This window comes from Rattus norvegicus, chromosome 9, assembly GCF_021556685.1.
Source record: "Rattus norvegicus strain SHRSP/BbbUtx chromosome 9, alternate assembly SHRSP_T2T, whole genome shotgun sequence".
NCBI classification, from domain to species: domain Eukaryota; kingdom Metazoa; phylum Chordata; class Mammalia; order Rodentia; family Muridae; genus Rattus; species Rattus norvegicus.
Genome location: NC_141542.1, coordinates 103,138,267 through 103,163,595, shown reverse-complemented (window position 1 = coordinate 103,163,595; position 25,329 = coordinate 103,138,267). Strand labels below are relative to the sequence as shown.

General features: G+C 38.1%; 1 protein-coding gene across 11 annotated transcripts in view; it reads right to left on the bottom strand.

Annotated features, from left to right (window-relative positions):
• The window catches only part of Gigyf2 (GRB10 interacting GYF protein 2), a 125,796-nt gene that overhangs the window by 88,408 nt on the left and 12,059 nt on the right, over window positions 1–25,329 (bottom strand). For 9 of the 11 annotated variants that reach the window (NM_001427666.1, XM_087564352.1, XM_087564344.1 and 6 more), the window contains 1 exon segment: window positions 8,747–8,830. In NM_001427666.1, coding sequence (NP_001414595.1) covers window positions 8,747–8,787 — 41 coding nt within the window. In that variant the 5' untranslated portion in view covers window positions 8,788–8,830. 11 annotated transcript variants of the gene reach the window in all.

The window sequence follows — 25,329 nt, the reverse complement described above, 5'->3', positions numbered from 1 at the left end:
GGACGACCATAAACTTCTAATCCTCCTGCCATTACCTCCTACATAAAGGCCTAAATGCAACCCCAGTTTTAGGCAATGCCTGGGGTCAAACCCAGAGCTGTATTCACACCAGCAGCTAGGTAGTTTCTTTAACTAAGCTGTTGGAGAACCTACTTAGTAGTACTATAGTAGTGGTAATAACCTACCCAACCCAAAGTAATGTTATGAAAATCAACCTGGGACAGGAAAGGGATAGTCAGCAAAACTAGCAAAAGAAAGCTACTACTAGCCAGCCATGGTGGCACATTTATTCCTAGTTCTTCGAGGTCAAGGTAGGAGAATCTCTGTAAGTTCATGGCCAGCAGGGTCTATTGCCAAGACAGGACTACCCAGAGAGACTCTTGTCTCAAAAACAAAATGAATGAATGAATGAATGAATGAATAAATAAATAAATGGATGGCTGGGATGAGGTGAATGGTTTGTACTACACTAGAAACAACTGATTGATTGAGGCGACCCACAGTTCTGTTTAGTATCAGACACCAGATACCTGAAATAGACTTAGTTGCTTTAACTCAGAGGTTATATCCTTAAAGGAAAATCCAACAGATATTCTAAAATAGATCCTCTAAAGTGCTAAGTATTTAAAATCAACATGAAGACTAAAGTGGAGTAAATATCTGCCCATTATTCAAAAATGATACATGCACAGTAAATAGGTTTACATAGAGAATACTGAAAGAATAGACGCTAGTAAAGTACAGAGACTGCTTCTAGCTTCTTATCCTGTTTTAAAACAGACAATTCTGAAAACATAAGAAAGTATCACAAAGCACATTAACACACTCAAATGTACCAATCACTCACATTCAAAATCAGCAATCCATGGCCAACTTGGCTCTCTGTACCAGTCCACTAAGCCTTAGAAGCTATTTTGAGGAAAATTCTTGTCCTTTCATTTTATCTGTAAATTATCTCAGTTTAATTTAAAGTCTGAATATGCTGGTCTTCTATGACGAGGTTTTTAAAGCTTCTCTCTTCTTCATTTAAATTGGCAAGTGTGTAAAGACTAGTAAGATGTGTTGTTATTTTAACAATCCCTCCTCGCCTGCGGTAGGATATTATCCATCACGAGGCACAGCTTGCCTGGTTGGTGCTCTCTACGGCCAGCACGTACTGATAATCTACCCCTGGATCCCTAACTTCACACAGCTGTTGCCAAGTGGTTCCATTCTATTGCACCATTTTTTCTCTTATAGCATTTCTGCAAAGAGAAACTTATCTCTTACACCATTTGGCACAGTGATTCAATGTTATAGCTTACACAGGAAAGGAAGGAAAAAAACCCTGTCTCTTATTTTAAAAAAAAAAACATCCAACATTAACTAACATATTACTTCTTAATATATTTAGATTCACTGAAACTACTCTTTACAATGCTCCCACTATCTCATTACTAATTAGTAAAAAACTCTTCAAATGACTCCTGGTGGGCCCTTTGGACATGACCCTATTAAGTCTTTTTAACAGTTTATTTTCTATCTAGTACCGTGTGTTCCAGGGTCATCTTTTTTCATTTCTTGCATCAGTCCAAGAATCCCCCATTTCTCCAAAGGAGGAACTAGGAGCACTCACTCACTACTACTGAATTGGTCTTGGTCTTTTGTTTATTTTCAAATTAATCTTGAGAGAGGTGTGGTTCAGTGTCCAGAACACATTAGAGACAGAAAAACACTCCACAAAAGAGTAAACCAACCAAGGCTGGAGAGATGGCTCAGTGGTTAAGAGCACTGACTGCTCTTCCAGAGGTCCTGAGTTCAACTCCCAGCAACCACATGGTGGCTCACAACCACCTGTATTGGGATCTGATGCCCTCTTCAGTTGTATTTGAAGACAGCTACAGTGAACTCATATACAATAAATAAATAAATAAATAAATAAATAAATAAATAAATAAATAAATAAACAAACAAACAAACAAACAAATAAATAAATAGTAAGGCAACCACTGATAAAGACCTTCAAGAAATTGCTTCCCATCCGAATCTCAAGAGTTGTACTGTCTGCTAGAGATATAACTCAGTAGCTAAAGCACTTGCTAGGCCATGAGTTCAGATTCCCACACACCCATTTTTTTAATGCTTACAATTCACAGCTCAGAAGAGGTGAACACAGAAGGGTGGAGGAAGTAGAAGCTGTCTTATTGGGCAGCCTATCTATTCAATCAAATCCTAAGTTCAATGATAACCTGTCATGGATGGATGGATGGATGGGTGGGTGGACGGACAGACGGACGGATAGGCAAGAAAGCAAACTAGCTAGCTAAAGTACAAAGAACTTCGATGCTGACCTCTGGTCTCCATGTTCACCCCTCAATCTCCATAAACGTGCTCATGCACATGATAAACAATGGTGGATTGGACTGCCCTGAAAAAGTAGGCAATTTGCATTTAAGAACAAAGGCTGGGAAAAGATGTATCCATGTTGTTTATTTGCTCTAACTTATAAGAACTTTATAAGAACTGCAATACAAAAGAAGTATGAAGCACAGTAACAGGGCATTGGCTAAGCATACAGAATACCTTGGGTTCTGTCCCTAGCACTGAAAAGAAAAAGAAAAAGGAAAAGAAAAAGGGAGGTGGGGAGGTTAATGCATTTGAGCAGTCACAAAGAACTGAGATTCAAGCCTAGGATTTCTAGGATTTAAATGACTATGTTATACTAATGAGATTCCAATTTTTATTTTGAATAGCCAATTTATTTGCCAGGCATTAACTTCAAAATATTAGAAATTAGTTTTGATATCTTCCATATGATACTAAGCCAATATTCTTCCCAACACCAGACGGCACACCTAAGCTAGTTCGTGTGAAAATCCTGGTGACTCCGAAGTCGCCATGTTTTACCAGAAACTCCCTCATAACCTACGAGTCCTAATTCTAAAACAGCTCCTCATATCAAGTTTCCCAATTCATTTACTACCCTGTCCCTTCCTATGAACCCCAATGACTTCCCAAAAAGGACCAAGAACTTCTTACAGGCACCATATTCACTAACAGTGACACTCTCCAAGCTCCCTCTCTAGTATCTGTGAAAAGTTGAAGCAATCGTTTAGTGAGCTGGAATAAGCAGTGTGATCTGACTCAAAAGTCATTCCAAGACCCCCCCTCACCAGATACGGCATGAAGGAATATCCCTCCCCAAAGCACACCAGTGACCTTTAACCACTTTCATACATACAATCCTCTTTTCTAGAGTCTGATCCCCATGATCTTCCCTAGTCTTTAAATATAACACATGTATAGTGGTGACTTAATAGCATAGCACCATACTTGTGGCTCTGAACCATTCATCTTTCATTCTAGAGATGTCCCAGATTCCTTATCTCCATATAATTTCAATTCCAATACAACCTGGCTTCTCTCATCACTGCATTATTCTATAAAGTGCTTTAACACTGCAAAAATAATAATAAAATAAAATAAAAAATAAAAAAATAAAAACACAACAAGAAGACAAAGATTCTAATCCTGTGGCCTTCCAGCCTACAAAAGTCCATCCTACCATATGTAATAAGAGATAGGGACCAGACATAAGACTCTCCAAAACCCTACAATGTTCTCCAAACTTTTGTTAAATGCTATTCAAAATTCATTTCAACTTGTAAAACAGTTTGGAATGTCCACCATTTGTGTGGCAGCCTGGGAACCAAACACCACTTCTACATAAGCTTTTGATTTTCTAGTCATGCTATGATCTCTCCATTAGAGGCAGTTCTACATACAACCATACATAGTTTATAGGGTCCGATATGCCCAGCCCCTTACTCATTGTCAGCTTTTTGTCCGTATCTCTCCATCACTCCATCCTCGGGGCTCACACTTCACCTTCTCCCATCTTCTAAACCACTCACGCTATCTCGACTAAATCTCTCACACCATCTCCAGTTATTCACACCTTTATTTTTGTAAACATCTTGAGCGATATAATTGTTGTTATTCTATCTTCTACATTTCTCATTTCAAATACAAATGTGACTAAAACTCTCTGATTCTCTGTTGGTACACAATGGCCATATAAACGCCAACAGGTCACAATGAAGTGTGCCTCCAAGCTAACCTCTCCCACACTTCCTATTACAGAAAAGGCAAATGTCTTGACGTTTATGTCTTAAATCTGCAATCTCCTGCATCCTTGTCTTTCAATGTGCCCCTTCTTCAGTCAGAATTACTTAAATACTTTTCTGAACCTTTATCAGGAACAGAGTAAAAAGAAAGACACTAAGGACCGCGTATAGGAAAGAGAAGCAGAATGTGACTCAATGATAGAAAGGCTGGGGAGGGATGGGGCTGGCCGTAGCAGGCACTTCAGGCACTTGTCAATTGGGTTTTGTCTTTTAAACAAATCTTAATATTTTCTTCTAAAACACAGCTCCTTTGGCTAGCAGCTCACTCACTGTCCCTTTAGCCCTTTTTAAGAGGGCCATCTGACAGAACTTCTCTTTTTCTCGCTGAGTATGAACATCTAGCAGCCTCACAGTTACATTCTCTTGCCCCTATCCACCTTTGCCAATAAAGCTTGAGTGTCTTCTTCCAATGGAAGTTTGTGGAGTGCCTAGTAACTCTGGTGTACTGGCCAAAACTGAGAAATAACTGTTGTTAATAGTGAAATTGGCTCTTTCCTAAGACAGTCAAATTGGAAAAAAAAAAAAAAAAAACAGATGTTAACTATTTTAACAAAAATATAGGGGTTGGGGATTTAGCTCAGTGGTAGAGCGCTTGCCTAGGAAGCACAAGGCCCTGGATTCGGTCCCCAGCTCCGAAAAAAAGACCAAAAAAAAAAAAAAATATATATATATATATATATATATATATATATATAAATGAAGTGTTGGGTGGGTGGGAGGGGGTTGCTCCCTCTCTTTTGCAAGCAAAGACCTGAGACAACTTTGAGGGCGGTGGGGGCGATTCGAGAAACTCCAGGGGAGTTTCCTATGCTTCTTCCCCAGAAGCAAGGTGTCTATAATTATTCTCCCTATAATAAAGTCATCTGGATAGAAAAAGAAAGTTATCTGGAATTATCTAAATAGATATCTGATCCTTAAATCTTTCTCAAGTAAAATTTGATTTTGAGGTGTTTTGAAATACACATTTGCAAAGAAAATATCACAGCATATAAACTCACATGTCAGCAAAGACTCTCTGAGAGGTAGGACTTTTTTTCTGTACTACTATTTCCTCCCGATTTTCAGGTCACTACAATACACACACACACACACGCACGCACGCACACACACACACACACACACACACACACACACACACACACACACACACACACACACACACACACAAAATCTAGAAGACCTAATCTAAATCAAAAATATTTAACAACAAAACTTAGGCACTCAGTAGGCAATGGCAGGTGGAACTCTTTGAGTTCAAGGCCAGCCTGGTGAACAGAGGTTCCAGGACAGCCAGGGCTACAAAGAGAAATCCTATCTCAAATAAACAAACAAAAAGGTTTGTCAAAGGCAACATAAACACAGAAGAAAGTGAATTAAGTTTATACACTATTCTTCTGGTGGTTAATCTGTGAAGTGTTATCCAAACCTTAAATTAAAAATCCAACTTTTGACTTAACAGTTCTACTTCAAGGAAACTAACCCAAGGAAAATGATCGGAATATAAACAAAATCATTCATAAGTATACATATATCATTTACAATAACAAAACACTGAAAACAACTTTACTTTCCATCAGTTCACTCATTCATTTAATAAGCATTTATTGAGTGCCTATGAGCCAGGCACTGGAACTACAGCAGTAACAAGCCATACAACAATCCAGACCAAATGCCTGCTCACGATGGAGCTCACAGTCTAGTGGGAACTAGAGGTTGTGTTATGAGCAAAAAGTACTTAGCAGATCACATTTTGATATAGAACACTAAAGGACTTAGGGAGTAAGAGAGGGGGCAAACTGTACAGTCAGAAATTCTAAAGCAATATTTGAAGAAAGGCATTTAAAAATTGAGTATTGCTTTAATACCTAGAAATGATTTTCTTCATTAAATCTGTCATATCCTTTTAAACTATTTTGGTGAATCTGTAATTTGCTTCCTTATCCTAAATAAACAATCTACAACCTAATGACTCTGTTGGCTTTAGGAAGGCTACATAGGTGTGGTCCTTCCCCACAATTTTCAAGGTTCTTCTATTAACACAACTGCCCCAGATAGGACTAGAGGGAGAAATGGGAAGAAAAAATTTTCAATTATCAGTAAATTTTTAAAAATAAAACATAAAATTTTATTTTATGCATTGCTTATTAAGCATTGATAACTTCAATATAAAAAATTTCATTAAATGTCTTAATATGGTTCAGAGTTACAAAGTGACTCAACATAATCACTCTATTCGTTGATTCTCAACTATCATGAACACAATTCCTCACACCAATTTCTATAATGAACATGTTACATGGAAACATGCCAGCTGTCTCCAATCACGTGGCAGCTTTCTAGCTCAGGAGTACTCAGTGGTTTAAGGACCTCATAAACTGTCTTGGCTGGATAGAATTCATGGATGACACGCATAAGGCTGTGCCTACGCAGCTCCCCAGATTATCTGCATGTCAGTTGATTCAGTAAAAGCTCCTCGCTACTAATGCTTACACAATTAGCCTAGGTAACAACTCGATTTAGGAATGGAATTGATAACTATCCTCTGCTCAAGTTATCTTAGTTAAAATTAAGCACTATACAATACGTCAGGGTAACAATAAGGAGGACATGTAAGGCACTACTGACAGATTGAACCAATGGCAAAGAGACACCTGGAAATGATTTAATGTTTGGTAATACATGTTGTAGGACAGCAAACTTTCTGCAAAGGACCAAAACAGAAATGTACAAGCTCTGAGAACTAGACAACCTCTGATAGAACTAACTACTCATCCTTGCCAGAGTAGCACAAAAGCATCAAGGTAACATGGAAACAAAAAAGAACATGCTGTCTTCCAATAAAACTTTATTTACAAAAACTTTACTTACACTCTAACAGGATTCCACATGCCAACCAGAGATAGAAGGTGTTAAACAAACTCAGGGATATCACCAGTCTGGTTGTTTTGGTTTTAATTCTTTAGTTTTGGCTAAATTTTCTGGTGTTGCATTTCCACTACATATTATTATCAAGTGCTTTAAGAAGAAAACTTTAAATTACTTAACAATTTTAATCATGGTTTTACAAAGAAAAACGTATAGGATGTATAAATACAAAAGAAAAGTAATAATAATTGCAGAACAGCTGCACAAACCACTGTTTACAAAGTGAACTATAAGCATTTAAATCCACCTGGTTTAAAAAGTTACTATGGTATGAATAAAGATTTCTCTATAAGAATGGTAAAATGTTTCTATAATACTAATGGCTGAAACAGCCTCTACATGCTCCATCTGGAGAATTGGTTAAATGATAGTACATCCATACAATGAAACTATTAAATAGAACCAAAAAACATTTATTAAAAGTTTTTTTTTTTACTTAGTTTTTTAAAGGTTACAAGATTGAATGCACAATATGATCCGGTTTTGTGAAAATAAAATATACATATATACAAACAAGATACATAAAACCACTTGGAAAGGTATACGAAGATATGTACAGTGTGTACTAAGGATCAAATTAAGGTAATTATATCTTTTCCTTGCTTACTTATAATTCCTGATTTTTATAGAAACAAAATGATTTAATAATAAGAAAATTATTTTTTAAATATAAAATAACTGAAACAGGTGCAGCATTGTTTAGATCAACATTTGAAAATAAACTCAAACTATAGGCAGTGTGTTGGTTCTCAGACCTTCAATTGTTTTCTCCTTCAGCTTCTGAATGCTAACTATGAAGGTTAAGACTGTCTAGGAATTACATATCAAAAGAAGTATGTATGAGCAGGTAGTTTGCAAGACTCCTCTAACAAGGACCTCTTACAGAAATCTTAAAAACTACTACCTAAACATAAAGAATGCTACTACTACTCCAATTCTTGGTTTAGGTACTGCCTTTGACATTACCAAAGGGGTTTGTTCCAAGTATGAATGGAAAATAAACTATCATTATTCACGCCACTGAAGAGAGGATCTTCAATCACCAACATTGGGGGGAAAAGAAGAAGAGGGGGGGAAAGCCACACTATAATGTGATGGATCTCAAAATTCCATGAGAATTCCATATTCGGGGTCCAAACATATCTGTAAGAGACTCAAAGGTCAATTAATTGTTATTATGGCAAATGCTAACTCAGCTCTAGATGGGCTACTGCTAATAGCCAGTACTAATTCTGGACCACCTACCTAGCCCATCAATAAAAAATTTCAAATGCTTTATTAAAACTTTTTAATAGGTATATTTATAGCAGAAAACATTGTAGCAGAAAACATAGATATCAAAAATTACTATTATAGTTTATAAATATGTAAAATTATTTAGATATATACAAAGGCTCAAAACTAATGTTCTAGGGTAGTAAATTACAGTTTTAATTTCATTATCAATACCTAACCAAACCATGAAAAAATTCAATTAGAAAAATGCAGTCCTTTACCAAATTTAAGTTACTATAATCTAGTCACATTTTTTAGCTATACACATGAAACCAAGTCTCAGAAATATGTGTATTTATTTACATGCCACCCAACACCTGGATGTGTCACACTAGTAAACATGTCATCCGATACCAAACAGGACGAGACTGAAAACTCACCATTCAGGCCCAAAGTTTAGTGTCTGTGTTTCTGCTGCCATTCTTCTCCGTATTTTTAAAAAGATCTTTTATGTGTGGAGAAACCTGTTAAGTAGAAACATAATCTTGGTCAAACAATGTCAAGACAAAGTAAAGAATACCAGGTCAGAATATGTAGCCAGACAATGTGTGATCTGCTCATAATCCTAAGAACGAGGCTGTTTAAGGACTGTTGGTGGCAATGCGGCTGACCAGTGAAATGAGGGCATCCACCCCTCTCTCTCAACTTCCTGCTGCATGTGTCTGGGAAAGGAGCATGGATTAGTCTCAGAGCAAGAAAGAGTAATTAAATGGTAGCAACACTTCCAGTTTCTGACATTCTCTTGCAGTAGGTCCACCATCAGTCACCATGTGGTGTTTGGGGGTTGAACCCAGGCTCTCACACATGCTACATAAGCATTCTACCACTGAACAGTCCCAGTCATCTTTTCTGTTTTTAATTTCTTTAAAATTAAAATATATCTTAAAATAAATAAAATACACTAAAATTAAAAAACATCTGGGATGTAACTGTATCTACTATCCCAACATGGCCCAATTTTGGTCTTAACTACCACTAAAAATGTCTTCAAGCTGATTTTAATATAATACAAAGGAAGCAAAACAAGGAAACAATAATGAAGTAACTATTATTGGGAAAATAAGAACGAGTGAGTGCTTTATAAGAAATACAAAGGACAGAAATGTAAAAATGAAAAAAGGGAAGACGCTGAGGAGGGAGTAAAGATAAAGAGGGAAGGGGGTCAGAGATGGAGGAGGTAGAAAGTAGAAAAGAGAAAAAGCAAACCCAAGCTAAAGAAGGTTATTATGGTTTGCTGCTCACATATGAAACTGCATAATCCAAATGGTCACACACAGCAGCCTTAAAAAGTATTTAATAAGAGTTTGTATCTGAGCCTTTTACCCAGACACTTGTGATACTGTGGCAAAGATATCAACTGAGTTCCATGACAGAAAGAAGGAAAAAAAGTCTCTTAAAAAAAATTGTTGGACTGGAGAGATGGCTCAGTGGTTAAGAGCACTGACAGCTCTTCCAGAGGTCCTGAGTTCAATTCCCAGCAACCACCCGGTGGCTCACAACCATGTGTAATGGGATCGGATGATGCCCTCTTCTGGTCTGTCTGAAGACAGCAACAGTGTACCCACATAACATAAAATAAATAAATCTTTTAAAAAAAAATTGCAGAGGCTAAAAAGATAGCTCAGTCAGTACACACTTGCCTTGCATGCACAAGGACCTGAGTTTAATTCCCAGTCAAAACAAAACAAAACCCAAGTTTAAAAAAAAAACAAAACTGGGGGTTGGGGATTTAGCTCAGCGGTAGAGCACTTGCCTAGCAAGCGCAAGGCCCTGGATTCGGTCCCCAGCTCCGGAAAAAAAGAAAAAAGAGAGGGGGAAAAAAAAAAAAACACTGCTGAGGATAGGGATAGAGCACACCTTTAAACCCAGCACTGGGGAGACTGAGAGGTCTAGGCCAGCCTGGTTAGATAATGAGTTCCAGAACAACCAGGACTATGTGTGTAAAAAAAAAAAAAAAAAAAAAAAAAAAAAAAGTCTCAAAAATAAGGAAGGAAGGACAGACGGATGGACGGACAGACACAATAAAACAGTAAGTTTAATGGGACAAAGATGGGTATAGAGGGCTAGAGAGATGCCTCAGCAGTTAAAAGCAATTCCTAGCAACTATATGGTGGCTCACAACCACCTGTAATAGGATCTGATTTAAAAAAACAAAAACAAAAACAAAAACACGGGAGTGGATGGTGAAGAGGAAAACAAAGTATATGTTGGAAATGCTTATTGAAACTCACTACTTGGAAAGCTAAAATGGTGGGGGGGGGGGTGTTCTGGTTTTTTTATGGGCAGGGGCTTTAAACACAAATACCCTGAGTGAGTAGACAATGTTTCCCTCAGAAGACATGGGTTATTAAATGAAACCATCAGTGGTCAGGGATGCCAAAAATAACATAGGCAATTGTCATTGTTCTTGGTTACCTACTAGAACAGCATGGTAAGACCCTATTAAAGATGTCACAACACTAGTTGTAGGACACAAAAGAAATCAAGGTGGAACCAACCTGAAATTTTCCTTCCTGATGGCTAGTTTTCATAGTGCCAGTAGGTGCTACGCAGGAGGAGAAAAGCCATCAAAGGTGTTATTCTACAGCAGTGGATCCTGAATCCTGTAATTCCAGTGCTAGGTATAATGTGTTCCCTAGAGCAATAGTGCCGTGAAAGTGATGGAGGTAAACCAGCCACTTTCTGACTAGAAGCCTTCTCCAAAGAAGGGAATCTATGCCTAGTACTGAACTTGGACAGAAGCCCATGGCTCTCAGAATGTCATAAACCCTAGAGAGGAATCTACTACTATTGTTTTGCTAAATGGACATTATAAAAGTGCAGAGACAGAGGTTCCTAGGACTTGCTAGACAGGCAGTCCATCCAAACCAGTACACTCCAGGTTCAGTGAGACCCTGTCGATTATGATGGTGATGGTGATGGAGGAGAAATCAACTAAGGAAAACACCAAATATCCTCCTCTAGCCTTCATACTCATATGCACACACATGCACGTAGAACACACAAATACACACACACATATGGTATACAGTATACTGCAAAATATCAAAAAAATTTAAGACTAAATTGCTTATATTGTTTCTAAAGTTGTCACAAACACCAAATCACTGACTTTTACACTGATAATACTGGAGCCAGTCATACACATACCTATGATTCCAGGTCATTTGTAATCCCAGCACACATATAATCCCAACATTTGGGGACTAAAACAGAAGGATCTGAGTTTAAGGTCAACCTGGATTACAGTGAACCTAAATGAAACTACTTCATCATCACTTTGAGTGACACATTACTACTACTGCACACCAGGTTTCTTACTGAAGCTGGCCAATTTGGTTAGATTAGCTGACCAGCACGGCTCATGCACCCTCGTGGTTTTGCCTTCCTAGTGCTCAAATCATAGGCACATACCACTGTACCCAGGTTTTGGATGATGGTTCTAGAGGATCAAACCTGGGCCCAATGCGTGCATGGCACTTTACCAACATAGTCATCTCTCTAGCCTTTTTTCCTTCTAACAGGTACACAAAAATAATAAACTATATAATTAAAATCTACTAAAACTCCCTTAATTAAAAGTTTTTTTTTTCCTTTTTCAATTTTCCTGTAGTTTATGCCTTGAGCTTGCAAGTTTGCATGTATCGGGGCATCGGTGCCTGAGCATGTAGAGGCCCAAAGTTGGTTTTAGGAATCATCCTTGATGGCATCCTTGAGGCAGAGCTTCTCAATCAAACCCAGAGCTCAGCAGCATCAATCACTAAGTCTTCGTAGGCACTCATCTGGTGGGCTAGAATTACTGGCAATCTGCCATCCCCACCTGGCACTTATATGGGTTCTAGGGACCCAAACTCTAGTAGTCCTTAGGCTTGCACGGCAAACACTTAGATCAGAGTCCTCAAAAAGAGTTTTTTAAAATGTGGATGCTAGAGAGATGGCTCAGTGGTTTAAAAACACTGGCTGCTCTTCCAGAGGACCTAAGTTCAATTCCCAATATCCACATGGCAGCTCACAATGGTCTACAACTCCAGTTCCAAGGAATCTGACACCTTCATACAGACATACATGCAGGTAAAAACACCAATGCACATAAAATAAAAATAAATTTTTAAAAGTTGAAAATATTGTGCCAGAGTTCCTAAGAATACCATTTCTTTTGTTTGAGAAAAGAACTGACCTCATAGTCCAGCTACACTCAAATTCTGCCTCGTGAGTACTGAGATTACAAATGTGTGCCTATACATCCAGTGAGTATATTTTCTTCTAAATATTATATAAGGTTAAGAGCTCGGTGTTTAAAGTGCTGCTGTTGTTTATTGCTGTTTTCTATGTAGCCCTCACCATGCAGCTCTGGCTGTTCTCGAACTTGCAGAGATTCACACATGTCTATCACCCAAGCACTTGCATTAAAGGCATGCATGCTGTTTTGTTTTTAATCTTAAGGTTTTTTTAAAACCACTATTTCAAGCTAATTTTTTTCAAATGAACTTTGAGGGGACCTCTGACTATTGCAAAATGGATCTAAATTTCTAAAGCAAGTCAGAACTAGTTTGAACTAGACTGGATTTAAAGAGCAAGCAGATTCTGACCAAAATGAAATTACTTAGAATTTATGAAAATACTGTTTTAAAAAAAAAATCACTTACCTATTTATTTATGTTCCTATTTTACTTACTACAAGGCACATATGATCACACAAGCACCAAACCCCACCAGTGCTAATAACAAAGATACAAACAGAACCTCTGAGGCCAGGTACAGACTCAACTCTTGACATAAGTCTTAAACTGTAAGAGAAGCCCCTAGACACAGGAAGCATCTAGGGAACAAAAATGATTGAGCACAGAAATCCTGTTCTAGCACACTTGATCATCCTGACTATAAACCTGCAAAACCTCACAAACATAAAGTGCCCTAAAACTTGAACCTAGCTATCAATTATAACATCGTTCCCTAGAATTACTTCCTGGTGTAAACACTTCTGGAGAACGATAAGAACAATCAAAGCAATTAATTCTCAGGAGAGCAAATAGAAGTGGTCAAATCCTTTTCCTTTATAAATTAAAGGAGAGTCTCTAACTTACCCCTTAAGGACTGTACTCAATCCTGAGCTCCATACCCTAGATTCTTCATCTCAATCAATTTAATACAGCGAGTTTATAGATTTCTATGTTCTGAAGGGACTGTCTTACATAGTTCCTTTGAATTATAAATTAGATGAAATAAAACTTACACCTATCTCTGAAGAGTATTTTCTAAAGCTATAGCTAAGTGAAGTGAGAATAGTGTAGCCTTGGCTGCCCTGAGGAACTTAAAGTTGTAGATTAGGCTACCCTCGAATCTGCACCACTATACCCAAGGGCATCACTTCAAACCCCACCTAGACAAATGAGTTCAACGCAAACCTCTACAAGCCCTCTGACCATTGGGAAATAGCCCTGAATTTGTAAAACTTGGGATGTGAAGCTGACTCTGGACTCTGCTCTGCCAAGGTCCTCTGCCTCTCTAGATGGCCTTCTCTTAAAACCAGTTCTTCAAGCGAGGTATAGTAGAACACACCTTTAATATTCCCAACACTCAGGAGGCAGAGGTAGTCGGATCTCTGTGAGACCAACCTGTTCTACAAATCGTTCTAGGATAGCCAGGACAGTTATGCAGAGAAACCCTGTCTCTACAAACAAACAAACAAAAATGGTTCATTTTTCCACCTATGACTGGATATTTTTGACTCAAACTTTTCTGTTTCTCTGTCCCTCATTTTCCCCAGAATATCCATGGCTTATTTATTTAACTGTGAGCTCAAATGCTCTCTCTACTAAGTTCCTGTGGATAGAACTCTGTTCACTTAAAGTGCAAAAGGGCACTCAGGAAATAAGGACAAGTCTCTAAATGGCCTGGGAAAAGGAATGTGGGGTAGAAGGACTGGCCCACTCTTTGTGTACCATTCTAAATCAATTAAATTAGCCTACCTCAAAGTAAGCAGCAACTGATAAGGTACTACAGTTTTTCAAATTTTTACTGATCAATCACACTGAAAAGGCCAATCATGTGAAACTCCTACTTCTCAATCCTTTACTTAGTCACTTTCTCTCAACCACTGCTAACTCTTAAAGTCTTCTTATATCATTTCAATAGCCTGAATTCTTTTAACTCTTATCTAATTACAACAAAATTCCTAAGTTAGATATGGTGATTTGTGAACACTACAAAGGCAAAGGAAGAAATGTGTTCAAGGATAGTTAGTTTGTGCTATGTAGCCAGATCCTATCTCCAAAATTATTAATTTTCTTAGAAACCCAATTTGCAAAGCTAAAGGGATGGAACAGCCATTAAGAGACATACTGCTCTTGCACTGGACCAAAGTTTAATGCCCAGCACCTAGAGAACAGCACACCACAGCCTATAACTCTAGTTCCAGGAAATTGGGCACTCTCTTATGTACTTCCAGGGAGATGGAGGTGGAAGGATTAGGTCAGTCAACCTCAGCTAACAGTGAGTGAGCTGGCTTAAGCTACATAAGCTCCATCTTTTAAAAAAAGGAGGGGAAAAAAAACCCTATCTAGGTGAGGGGTAAGCACAGGAGACACATGCAATGTCTCTGTGCTACAGGTTACAGGTAGAGAAAGGTCATACGGTCGGTTATACACCTTCAGCTCACAACTTCTACTTAACTAAATTTCATCCCAAGCTTTCTCCTCTGCAGACACAACTGTCACCATATTTATCATATTCATGACATAAAAATTTTAATAAATCAATGATTACTCATGCCTCCTCTTAAGTTCTAATTTTGAACGTGAACATGTTAAAAACTTACAAAGTGTCTCATCATACCTCTTTATATGTTCACGTATACACAGTGGAAAGGGGAATTAGCTATTGATTTCCACAAACTAAAACTACAGTATAAATTGAGGATAGTTAACATGGAAAATGCCCTGGGTTCTGTCCTCAAGGACTCATAACAGGGCATGATAGGATATGCCTGTAATCCCTACAACTGGAGAGGAGGAGGGAGACCGGAGGTTAACGGTAATCCTCAGCTGCACAGCAAGACGGAAGAAGATACCCTTCCATCTCAGGATACATACATGAGACCCTGTTCCCAAAGAAAATCCCATATGTCCTCTTCTGAAACATGCATTCTCAGTACAGCTGAACGAACAGAATTCTAACATGTATACAATTAAATCATAATTTTGTTTCTAATCCTTTAAAAATTTAGATTCAATTATTTTATTTTTAGTGTATGAATGTTTTGTCTGCTTGTATATATGTGTACCACAGGTATTCCTGATGCCCAAGAAAGGCAGAAAAGTGAGTCAGATCACCTAGAACTAGAGTTACAGATGTTTGTAAGTCACTATATAGGTCCTGGGGACTGAATCTGGGTCCTTTGCAAAAGCAACAAGTACTCTTAGCACTGAGCCATCTCTCAAGCCCGTAATCAGTCTTTAAAAATCATATGATGTTTATAAAAACAGGTACTTTCAAGTTTTTTGCCACTGTGAATGAACACTATTTTAAACAACCAATGTTTTTAATACTGAACAGATTCCCAAAAATCAGTTGTTTCTTAAAATGATGTAACACAATGATTTCCCTGTTTTTAAGACTAGATCTTATCAAGTAAACAAAGCTTATCCTCTATCTTCTGTACTAGAATTACAGGAGCGTACCACCAAGATCAGCAAGTACAGTGACTTTAGAGAGATGCATTTCAAGTTCATTCCAGTAAGTTTAACTCTGTGCACTCAATATATTATCTATAAAGGTTCCATGGGATCATGTTCAGCAAAGCCCAAAAGGCATGGTCCATGCTGGCAGGTGCTCACTCCCAGTCTCACACGGTTACTTGAAGTCAGATCAACTTTGTAAGAGACAAGGGTAAAGGAGATGACTCAGTCAGTAAAATGCCTTATATGCAGTAGGACCTCATTTCAAACCTTAGAATCCACATTTTTTTTTTTTTTTGGTTCTTTTTTTCGGAGCTGGGGACCGAACCCAGGGCCTTGCGCTTTAGAATCCACATTTTAAAACCAGGCATAGTGGCGTACATTGGTAATAGGTAAATGGATCTCTGAGGTTCAATGGTCAGCCAATCTAACCTAATCAATGAACTCAGGTATCCTATAACTTCGATATGTGTACTATAACACATATACACATGAGTACATGCACACACAGAGGTACAAATAAATAAATAAATTTAAAGATGATGTGATTGGCTCCTAAGAAGCAAAGCTCAAGTTGTCATGTAAGTGTACATACACAAACACATCTGGCACAGAAATATGTACATGCCCACACAGACACAAAGACAGGGACTCCATTCTATATTTAGACTCATAACAGCAATTACACATAGCAAACATTAAAACATATATTAAGGTATGGGAAGGTAACTTTGGGTAAAACGCTTGTTAAGCAACAAACATGAGAATCAGACTGCTAGCATCCACATGAAAGCTGGTCATAGCAGCATCTAGCTGTAACAGCATCCCTGGGGGAAATAAAGGCTGAGAAAGAAGAATTTGGGGTGCCTAGTAACCAACTGAACTGAAATTGAGCTTTAAGCTCAATGAGAACCTGTCTTATAAAATAAGGTGGAAATCAGTTAAGGTTGGAACACTAAATATTAATCTGTAGTATGCGTACCCTCACTCTTGTTCTCTCGCTCTGTCTCTCTAAAACCCACACAAAAACATAATAAGCTCAAACTTAGATTATATAAATATACTAGATATATCAAATATATTAAAGGAAAAGAGGAAGAGTGTCTAGTATGTGTTAGGTGTAAGTTAATTCCCAGTACAAAAAATACAAAAATCAAAAGAGCAAAACCCGGGGTTGGGGATTTAGCTCAGTGGTAAAGCGCTTGCCTAGCAAGCGCAAGGCCCTGGGTTCGGTCCCCAGCTCCGGGAAAAAAAAAAAAAAAAGGAAAAAAAAAGAGCAAAACCCAAGGTCAGGCCCATTATTGATCAAAATTACTATGACATCCCAAAAACTAGCTAAACCACTAATAAGTCAACATGAACAAATCAGTTTCCAAAAAGTAAGACTGCGAGTGCTGCTCATCTGCAAGAGTGTCCTAAGTCTTAGGTGGGCTAATGGTGGACACTTTGTCAAGTCTAAAGCAAAGGCACCTCTATTACAACATGACAACAGTGTTCAAGACTACTTAACAAATGCCTACCAAACACCAATCCACCAGCCCAGCTGGGTTCTGGACTATGGAGGAGCATTCAAAAAACTAAAGGGGCTGGAGATGGCTCAAGAGTAAAGAGTACTGACTGCTCTTCTAGAAAACCTGGGTTGGATTCCCAACACCCACATGGTGGCTCACAACCATCTAGAACTCTAGTGCCAAGAAATCTAATGCTGACTTCAGCCTCCATGTGCACCACATACATACATACATACATACATACATACATACATACATACATACATACATACATACATGCGCATAGTACATAGAACATAGAACATGGGCAAAACACCAACACACACCAAACAAAAATGTTTTTTAAAAGAACCTCCAAAGCTCTCAAGAAGAAAGCAAGATTTTAACAGAATCTAAGACTGAATGGATGAGAGTCCTGGGAAGACTTAAATGGTCTAGGTGACAAAAGAAACAGGAACTAAGTCCCAGCAACAAGAGAACAGCCTTGCTCAGACACTAAGCAATATATGCAGCTCATCCTGCAGCTGCTACTTAAAGGACAAGCAACAGAGCTATGATGGTGACAGCTTGAACTGTTACTGACATTATCTAAGTTGACAATTTATAATGAGATGTTCATTACCAAATGTCTGACTTTGTATTAAAGAGATTTAAACCTGAATATACATGAGGCACTGTGAGTCTTGTAAATCAGAATCAACCTATTACGACTAAAAACTTGTAAAAACAGAAGACTAGGAGGCACTGGAGAGAGCTCAGTGGTTAGGAGCACCGGCTGCTCTTTCAGAGGACCAAGCTTCAGGTCCCAACACCTACACAGCAGCTCACGATTTTAAGTCCACTTCCAGGGGATCTGACACACAGTCCTACATTCAGACAAAACACCAATACACGTAAGATAAAAATAAATCATTAATTAAAAGGCTAATCTTACAGATCAATTTTAACTTAAAAATATTAGTTACACACTAATATAAGAACACTACACACATGTTCTTAAATATACAAAAACAAGCAAGTAAAACAAGTGTATACACATGAAAATGTGAGGCTGCACATGAAACACACACACTAGTTCTCAGAGAATGACTGGTTGTAGGAAATACCCAACAACTTTTTCCTTCTCCAGCTCAGAGGCCAATGCAGGAGGAGCCTGAGTTTTGGGCCAGCCTGGAGTAACAACGAAACCTTGTTCCAAAAAATTAAACGTAGTGTTTGCTATTAGTCTCTTGTGCTATCTTGTCACAAATAGTTTCAAGTGAATTTTAAACTTATGACACCCCATCTAGTCACTAATAAAAAGCAAACGCAAATACTCTAAGTGTTTTCCTGCTCTAAAAGTTTTATGAAATTTAAATGTTCCTAATGAGCAATCCTTAAAAGACACCAAATCTTCAAGGTTTACGGGACCTCCTTGTTTTTCTTTTACCTTGCACTTCTGATTTCCAATAAAAAAAAAGTGTCTATTTTGGGAGAAAAGAGAGAAAAGAACATTGTGACTGATTTTTTTTTTTTTTTTAACTGCAAAAAGGCAAAAGCCATTCTTCTTACCAGAAGGAACTTTACTAGTCACTGACAGGACAGGACAGTCTTCTCCCAAGCTCTTCTACTCTCTTAACCTCTTTCCCAGTAGGCCCAACTTCTATACTTCAGGTATATAATATTTAAGGGTAAGTTTTCTAAAAGGAATGTATAATATTTCCCTTGGTCCAATATAAAAATCTAACAGATTCAGATAACACTATTTGTTAACACATAACTAGATTACCTGACCATATTAAATAAAAATAAGGAATACAATGACAATATCTAGTAAAGAGACCAGCCTAGTAAAGGCAACTGAATAAAAGCAGGCATAAGGACCATAGGGGAAGTTAGAGACTACACTCAACACAATTTATAAGGCCACACATGTGTGTATCCAAAACAATGTTAATTTTGTTTTGAAATTTTATCTGTTTACCTGTTGGGGGAAGAGGGATAGCACGTCAGTGTCAGGAACTGAATTCAGGTTATCAGGCTTGGTGGCAATCACCTTTACCTGTTAAGCCCTATGGCCAGCCCATGAGTTTTAGATATGGTTTGTTTTTAAACAGTGTGTGTGTGTGTGTGTGTGTGTGTGTGTGTGTGTGTGTGTGTGTGTACACCCATATCACAGCTCGAGTGTGAAAAAAGAGAAAAACTGAAAAATCCCAGTACTCAGAAAATAGAAACAAAAGGATCAGGAGCATAAATATACAAATATATATAACTAAAAATAATAAAAATAAACATTACTTTACCAAAAATTTTGATTTGCATGTAGCCTTAGGTGTTGCTCTTGAGGCACCATCCATCTGTTGAACTGAGATCTCTCACTCGCCTGAAGCTTATGGAAATTACTAGACTGTCTGGCCAGCATGAGAGGATTATACTCCTGGCCTTTTCTACATGGGTTCTGGAAATCAACCTCATTACTTAGCAGCAGAAGTTATCACCCTGACCTTCAAAAAGGTTAAATTTCATTAGTTTTATTTGTTTTGTGTTATTATATGTATATGTGTAGATACATGCACACCTTGGGTACATTTATAGAGATCAGAGGCCAACCTGCAGGAATTGGTTTTCTCCTCCCTCCATGTAGGTCCCAGGCACAGGGGTCAGCAGGCTTGGCAATGGGCACCTTCACCTGTTAAGGTATCTCAACAGCCCCCAAAAAATTGATTTTCTTTAAAAAAAACTAAATGTAAGAGTTAAATGCCCCCAGAGTTAAAGATTAATTTAAAAATCAGTTCCTCAAGAAGAAATATAAGCGACATTATACAGGGGGGTGGAGGCTGGGTGTGTGTTGTAAAACAATTAAAGAAGTAAGAGGCCGAGCTGGAGAGATGGCTCAGAGATTAAGAGCACTAACTGCTCTTCCAGAGGTCCTGAGTTCAATTCTCAGCAACCACATGGTGGCTCACAACCATCTGTAATAGGATCTGATGTCCTCTTCTGGTGTGTCTGAAGACAGCTACAGTATATAAATAAATCTTTAAAAAGAGAATTGAGGCCACACATTTGAGAAACCAGGGAGAAGTAAACGGGAAGGGTTGGAGGAAGGAGGGGGGAAAAAGGAAAACAAACTTAACTATAGCTTAATTTAAAATAGAAGAAATAACTACAATGGAAAAGATGACTATCAAGAGTAATATGATGGGGCTGGAGAGATGGCTCAGCGGTTAAGAGCACCTGACTACTCTTCCAGAGGTCCTGAGTTCAATTCCCAGCAACCACATGGTGGCTCACAACCATCTGTAATGCGATTCGATGCCCTCTTCTGGTGTGTCTGAAGATAGCTACAGTGTACTTATATATAATAAATGAATAAATCTTTAAAAAAAAAAAAAAGAGTAATATGATAAACCACACTATCAGTGTGTTCCCCTCACCCCTTTTTTTGAGACAGGGCCTCACTTTGCCTCAACTAGCCTGTAACTGACTAGACCAGGCTAGCCTTGAATTCAAGAGATCGATCTGCCTCTTCTACCTAAATGTTCTCTTAGTATGATATACATGGCACCTTCTACCCTGTAATCTCCTAAAAACCTACAGAACTCATCAAATCATAAGGAAAAAAACACCAGACAAACTCTAATAAAGTTCTACAGAAACAGTGGACAAGTACTAAACTCATCTAGGATGTTAAAACAAAGGAAGCAGCCAGAGACAAAGGATAAGGATACAGACTAAATGTCATATGGTATCCTGAATGGTAGCTGCCAACAAAAAGCACCAGGTAAAACTAAACAACGGGGTTGGGGATTTAGCTCAGTGGTAGAGCTAAATATTGAATCCCAAGCACTACAAAGAACTAACACATACATGTAAACCTGGTACTCAGAAGGTGGAAACAAGGTTCTGAAGTTCAAGACCAACCTGGAATACATATGGCCCTGTCTCAAAAAGAGGGGGCCAACAAAATCAAAATTCAGTGTAAATACGTACATTTTAACATTGAATATTTGTAATATCAAAACTATTTTGACCGTGGTACTGTTAAAATATTATTTGCCTTTACTCTGTCTGAGCCAGCATTGTGCTAACCATGCAATGAGGGGTACTATTACTGATACTAAAGGCCCTGAGTTCGGTCCCCAGCTCCAGAAAAAAAAAAAAAAAAAAAAAAAAGTAAAACTAAACAAACAGGGGAAGGACAAATGATACATTTTAACAAGGTGTCAATTTTGGCTTACTAACTCTAATAAAGTATCACAGAAACAATGTCATCAACATATAAGCAATCTCTATAGTATCCTCTCAATTTTCTATATACCTACAACTGTCCTTAAAACTAAAGCCTAAAGGGGTTGGGGATTTAGCTCAGTGGTAGAGCGCTTGCCTAACAAGCGCAAGGCCCTGGGTTCGGTCCCCAGCTCCAATAAATAAATAAATAAATAAATAAATAAATAAATAAATAAATAAACAAACAAACAAACAAACAAAAACCTATCATAAAAAAGAAACTAAAGCTATAACTGCAAAGTTAACTTTTTGGCATTTTAATTCTTTTTTTTTTATTTGTTTGTTTGGTGCTATTTTTTGGTGGTGCTTGGAATGGAATCCAGAATTTTGTGCATGCCAGATTCTACTACTGAACTACATCTCCAGCCATTTTGTAACATATAAAAATAAAGTGTGATTAACTCATTCCCTTCAATAGTCTTAACACTCAAGATAGACACAAGAAGATTGCTATGAATTTTAGGCCAGGCTAGACTACACACAGAGTTCCAAACCAACCTGAACTACTTACTATTATTAAGTAAATAAACAAAAGTCCCTCATCATCGCAGTACCCACAGTTCAGTGTGTAGCTACTGTACTGGTCACGGGTGCCTGACAGAGCAGTCAGTCCATCATAGCATGAATCCTGATGAACAGTGCTAGAGATCACTTTTAAAGGAACTATGACTGATTGTAACTTTCACAAATCTGTACCTACTCAGCCCTAAAAACCTTCAATGAAGGCTCTAGGTTGAAAACTGTGGAAACAACATGTTCTGCTTACACAAGGCCCTGGATTCAATCCCTAGCAACAATTTTAAACCTCAACGATATGTGATTGCAACTCAAACAAACTTTAAATTGATTTTAAGAACTCAATGTATGAACAAGAGATGTAGTTTAAATGGTAGGTTTCATGTATGAAACCCTGGGTTGAATCCCAAGCACTACAAAGAACTAACACATACATGTAAACCTGGTACTCAGAAGGTGGAAACAAGGTTCTGAAGTTCAAGACCAACCTGGAATACATATGGCCCTGTCTCAAAAAGAGGGGGCCAACAAAATCAAAATTCAGTGTAAATACGTACATTTTAACATTGAATATTTGTAATATCAAAACTATTTTGACCGTGGTACTGTTAAAATATTATTTGCCTTTACTCTGTCTGAGCCAGCATTGTGCTAACCATGCAACGAGGGGTACTATTACTGATACTAAAACAGCATTTAAGTTATTGGGAACAAACACCACTAGCAGCCAGTCTATTCTTCACTGCTTGCAGCACACATCACTGTTTTAAAAGAATGCCTTGCTTGACAAGTAAGGAAAAAACTACTGCGCCTGTGTTTTAATAATCCATTTGATGAAACAGGAAATAAGCTAAAGCACTAACTCCTCCTGGATACCAACAGCATCACAAAAGGCACAACTAGTTTTAGATCAACTAAGCTGTTTTGTTTTGTTTTGTTTTGTTTTGTTTTTCCCAAGGGGAAAAAAATTAAACAAAAAAGCAGGTGACAGACAAATGGTTATCAGAGTTAGGTCATTTTTTTCCAAGAAGACAAAGAGACTATTACCACAAAAACAAAAAACAAAAAACAAACAAAACAACAAAAAAAAACGGATTTCATGGGTCTTCAGTAACTTTTTAGAGGTAAACAGATCCTGCTACAATTTGAATACATCCCCCCAAAGTTCATGTGCTGGAAACTTCTCCAGCACAACAGTCACAAGAGATGATTAAGTAAAAAAGGCTCTGCTCTCATTAATGGATTAATTCAGGGATGGGATGTGGTTAGTCATCACTAATATGAGTCATTATAAAAGCAAGTTCAAGCCCTTCCTCGTTCTCCTTGCTCTCTCTCACGTCCTGCCTTCCACCATGGGATGATGTTCCCTAAGCATAAGCCTATGCAGACGCTGCTACCATGCTTCCCCTGTGGTACACACCTGTGTACTCTGGTACTGCAGCACAAACCCACTACTGCTGGTCAGTCCTAAGATCCAAATGGAATGGAAGGAAGAAAGCAATGATAAAGTGTCTGCCCAGCATGTCCAAAGCCCTGAGTTAAAGCTCCAGCAACTGCAAATCAGCATGTATCTCAGATAAAGAAGAAAACATAATAAAAGAAACACATAATAAAACAAACAGCCAGGTATGATGACACATCTGTAATATCAGTACTCAAGAAGCAGGAGCAGCTCAGAAGGTTCAAGGACAATCTGGTGCACACAGTGAGTTCCAGGCCAGCATGACCCTGCCACAAAATATCTAATTAAATACACGAACTCATGCATACACCCTGGAAAGTTTATCAAGGGGCAGAAAAGATCACCATGGCCATCACCAAGATCTAAAATGTGACAATGCAGTTTAAAAATTGTATTTTTCAGCGCAAGGCCCTGGGTTCGGTCCCCAGCTCCGAAAAAAAGAACCAAAAAAAAAAAAAAATTGTATTTTTCTCAGGCTGGAAAAATTGCCTCAGCAGTTAAGGGTACTACTGGCTTTCTTCCAAAAGATTTAATTCCCAGCCCCCACACAGCTGCTCAAAACCATCCAATTCCAGAGGATTTCCAACAGCCTCTTCTGGCCTCTTTGGGCATTACACACAGAAATACATGCAGTGGGATATACAGTATAACCTAGTTTTTGAAAAACAAGAACAGAAATGATATTTTAAAGGGTGGTACATTAAAAAATGGCTCGATGATTAAGACTACTTGTTGCTCTTGTAGAGGACGCAGGTTCTATTCCCAACACCTACACAGCAGCTTACAACAACCTCTGCATCTTGTTCCAAGGGTTCCAATGCCCTCTTCCGGCTTCCTCAGACACCAGGCATGCATACTGCGCACATACATACACATACAGGCAAACACTTATACACATAAAAATAAAGACAAGGGGTTGGGGATTTAGCTCAGTGGTACAGCGCTTGCCTAGCAAGTGCAAGGCCCTAGGTTCGGTCCCCAGCTCTGAAAAAAAGAAAAAAAAATAATAAAGACAAATAAATCTAAAAGAGGCTTTTTAAAAAATATTATTTTAATTTTGTATGTGTTTTGCCTGCATTCATGCCTGTGTACTGTGTGCTACCTGGTGCCTTTGGATCCCCTAGAACTGGAGTTACAAATGGTTCTGAACCACCATGTGGGTGCCAGGAACCAAACCCAGGTTTTCTGCAAGAGCAACAGTGCTCGTAACCACTGAGCCCTCTTCTTCAGTCCCTAAAATAAAGTTTTAAATGGCACATGTCTGGAATCTGAGCTCTCAGGAAAAAGAAGCCAGAAGACCTCCACAAGCTTAAACACAGGATATCAAAAACCATCTTAAAAAAAAAAAAAAAAAGAAAGGAAAAGAAAAAGAAAAAAAAACAACAACAACAAAAGTCAAGGGGGCTAGAGAAATGTCTTAAAAGTTAAGATCACTTACAGCTCTTGCAGAAGACACAGCTCAGAACCCAGCAACAACACTGTGGCTCAAGGACATCTCTAAAACCAGTCTCAGGGGATCTAATCCCCTTTTC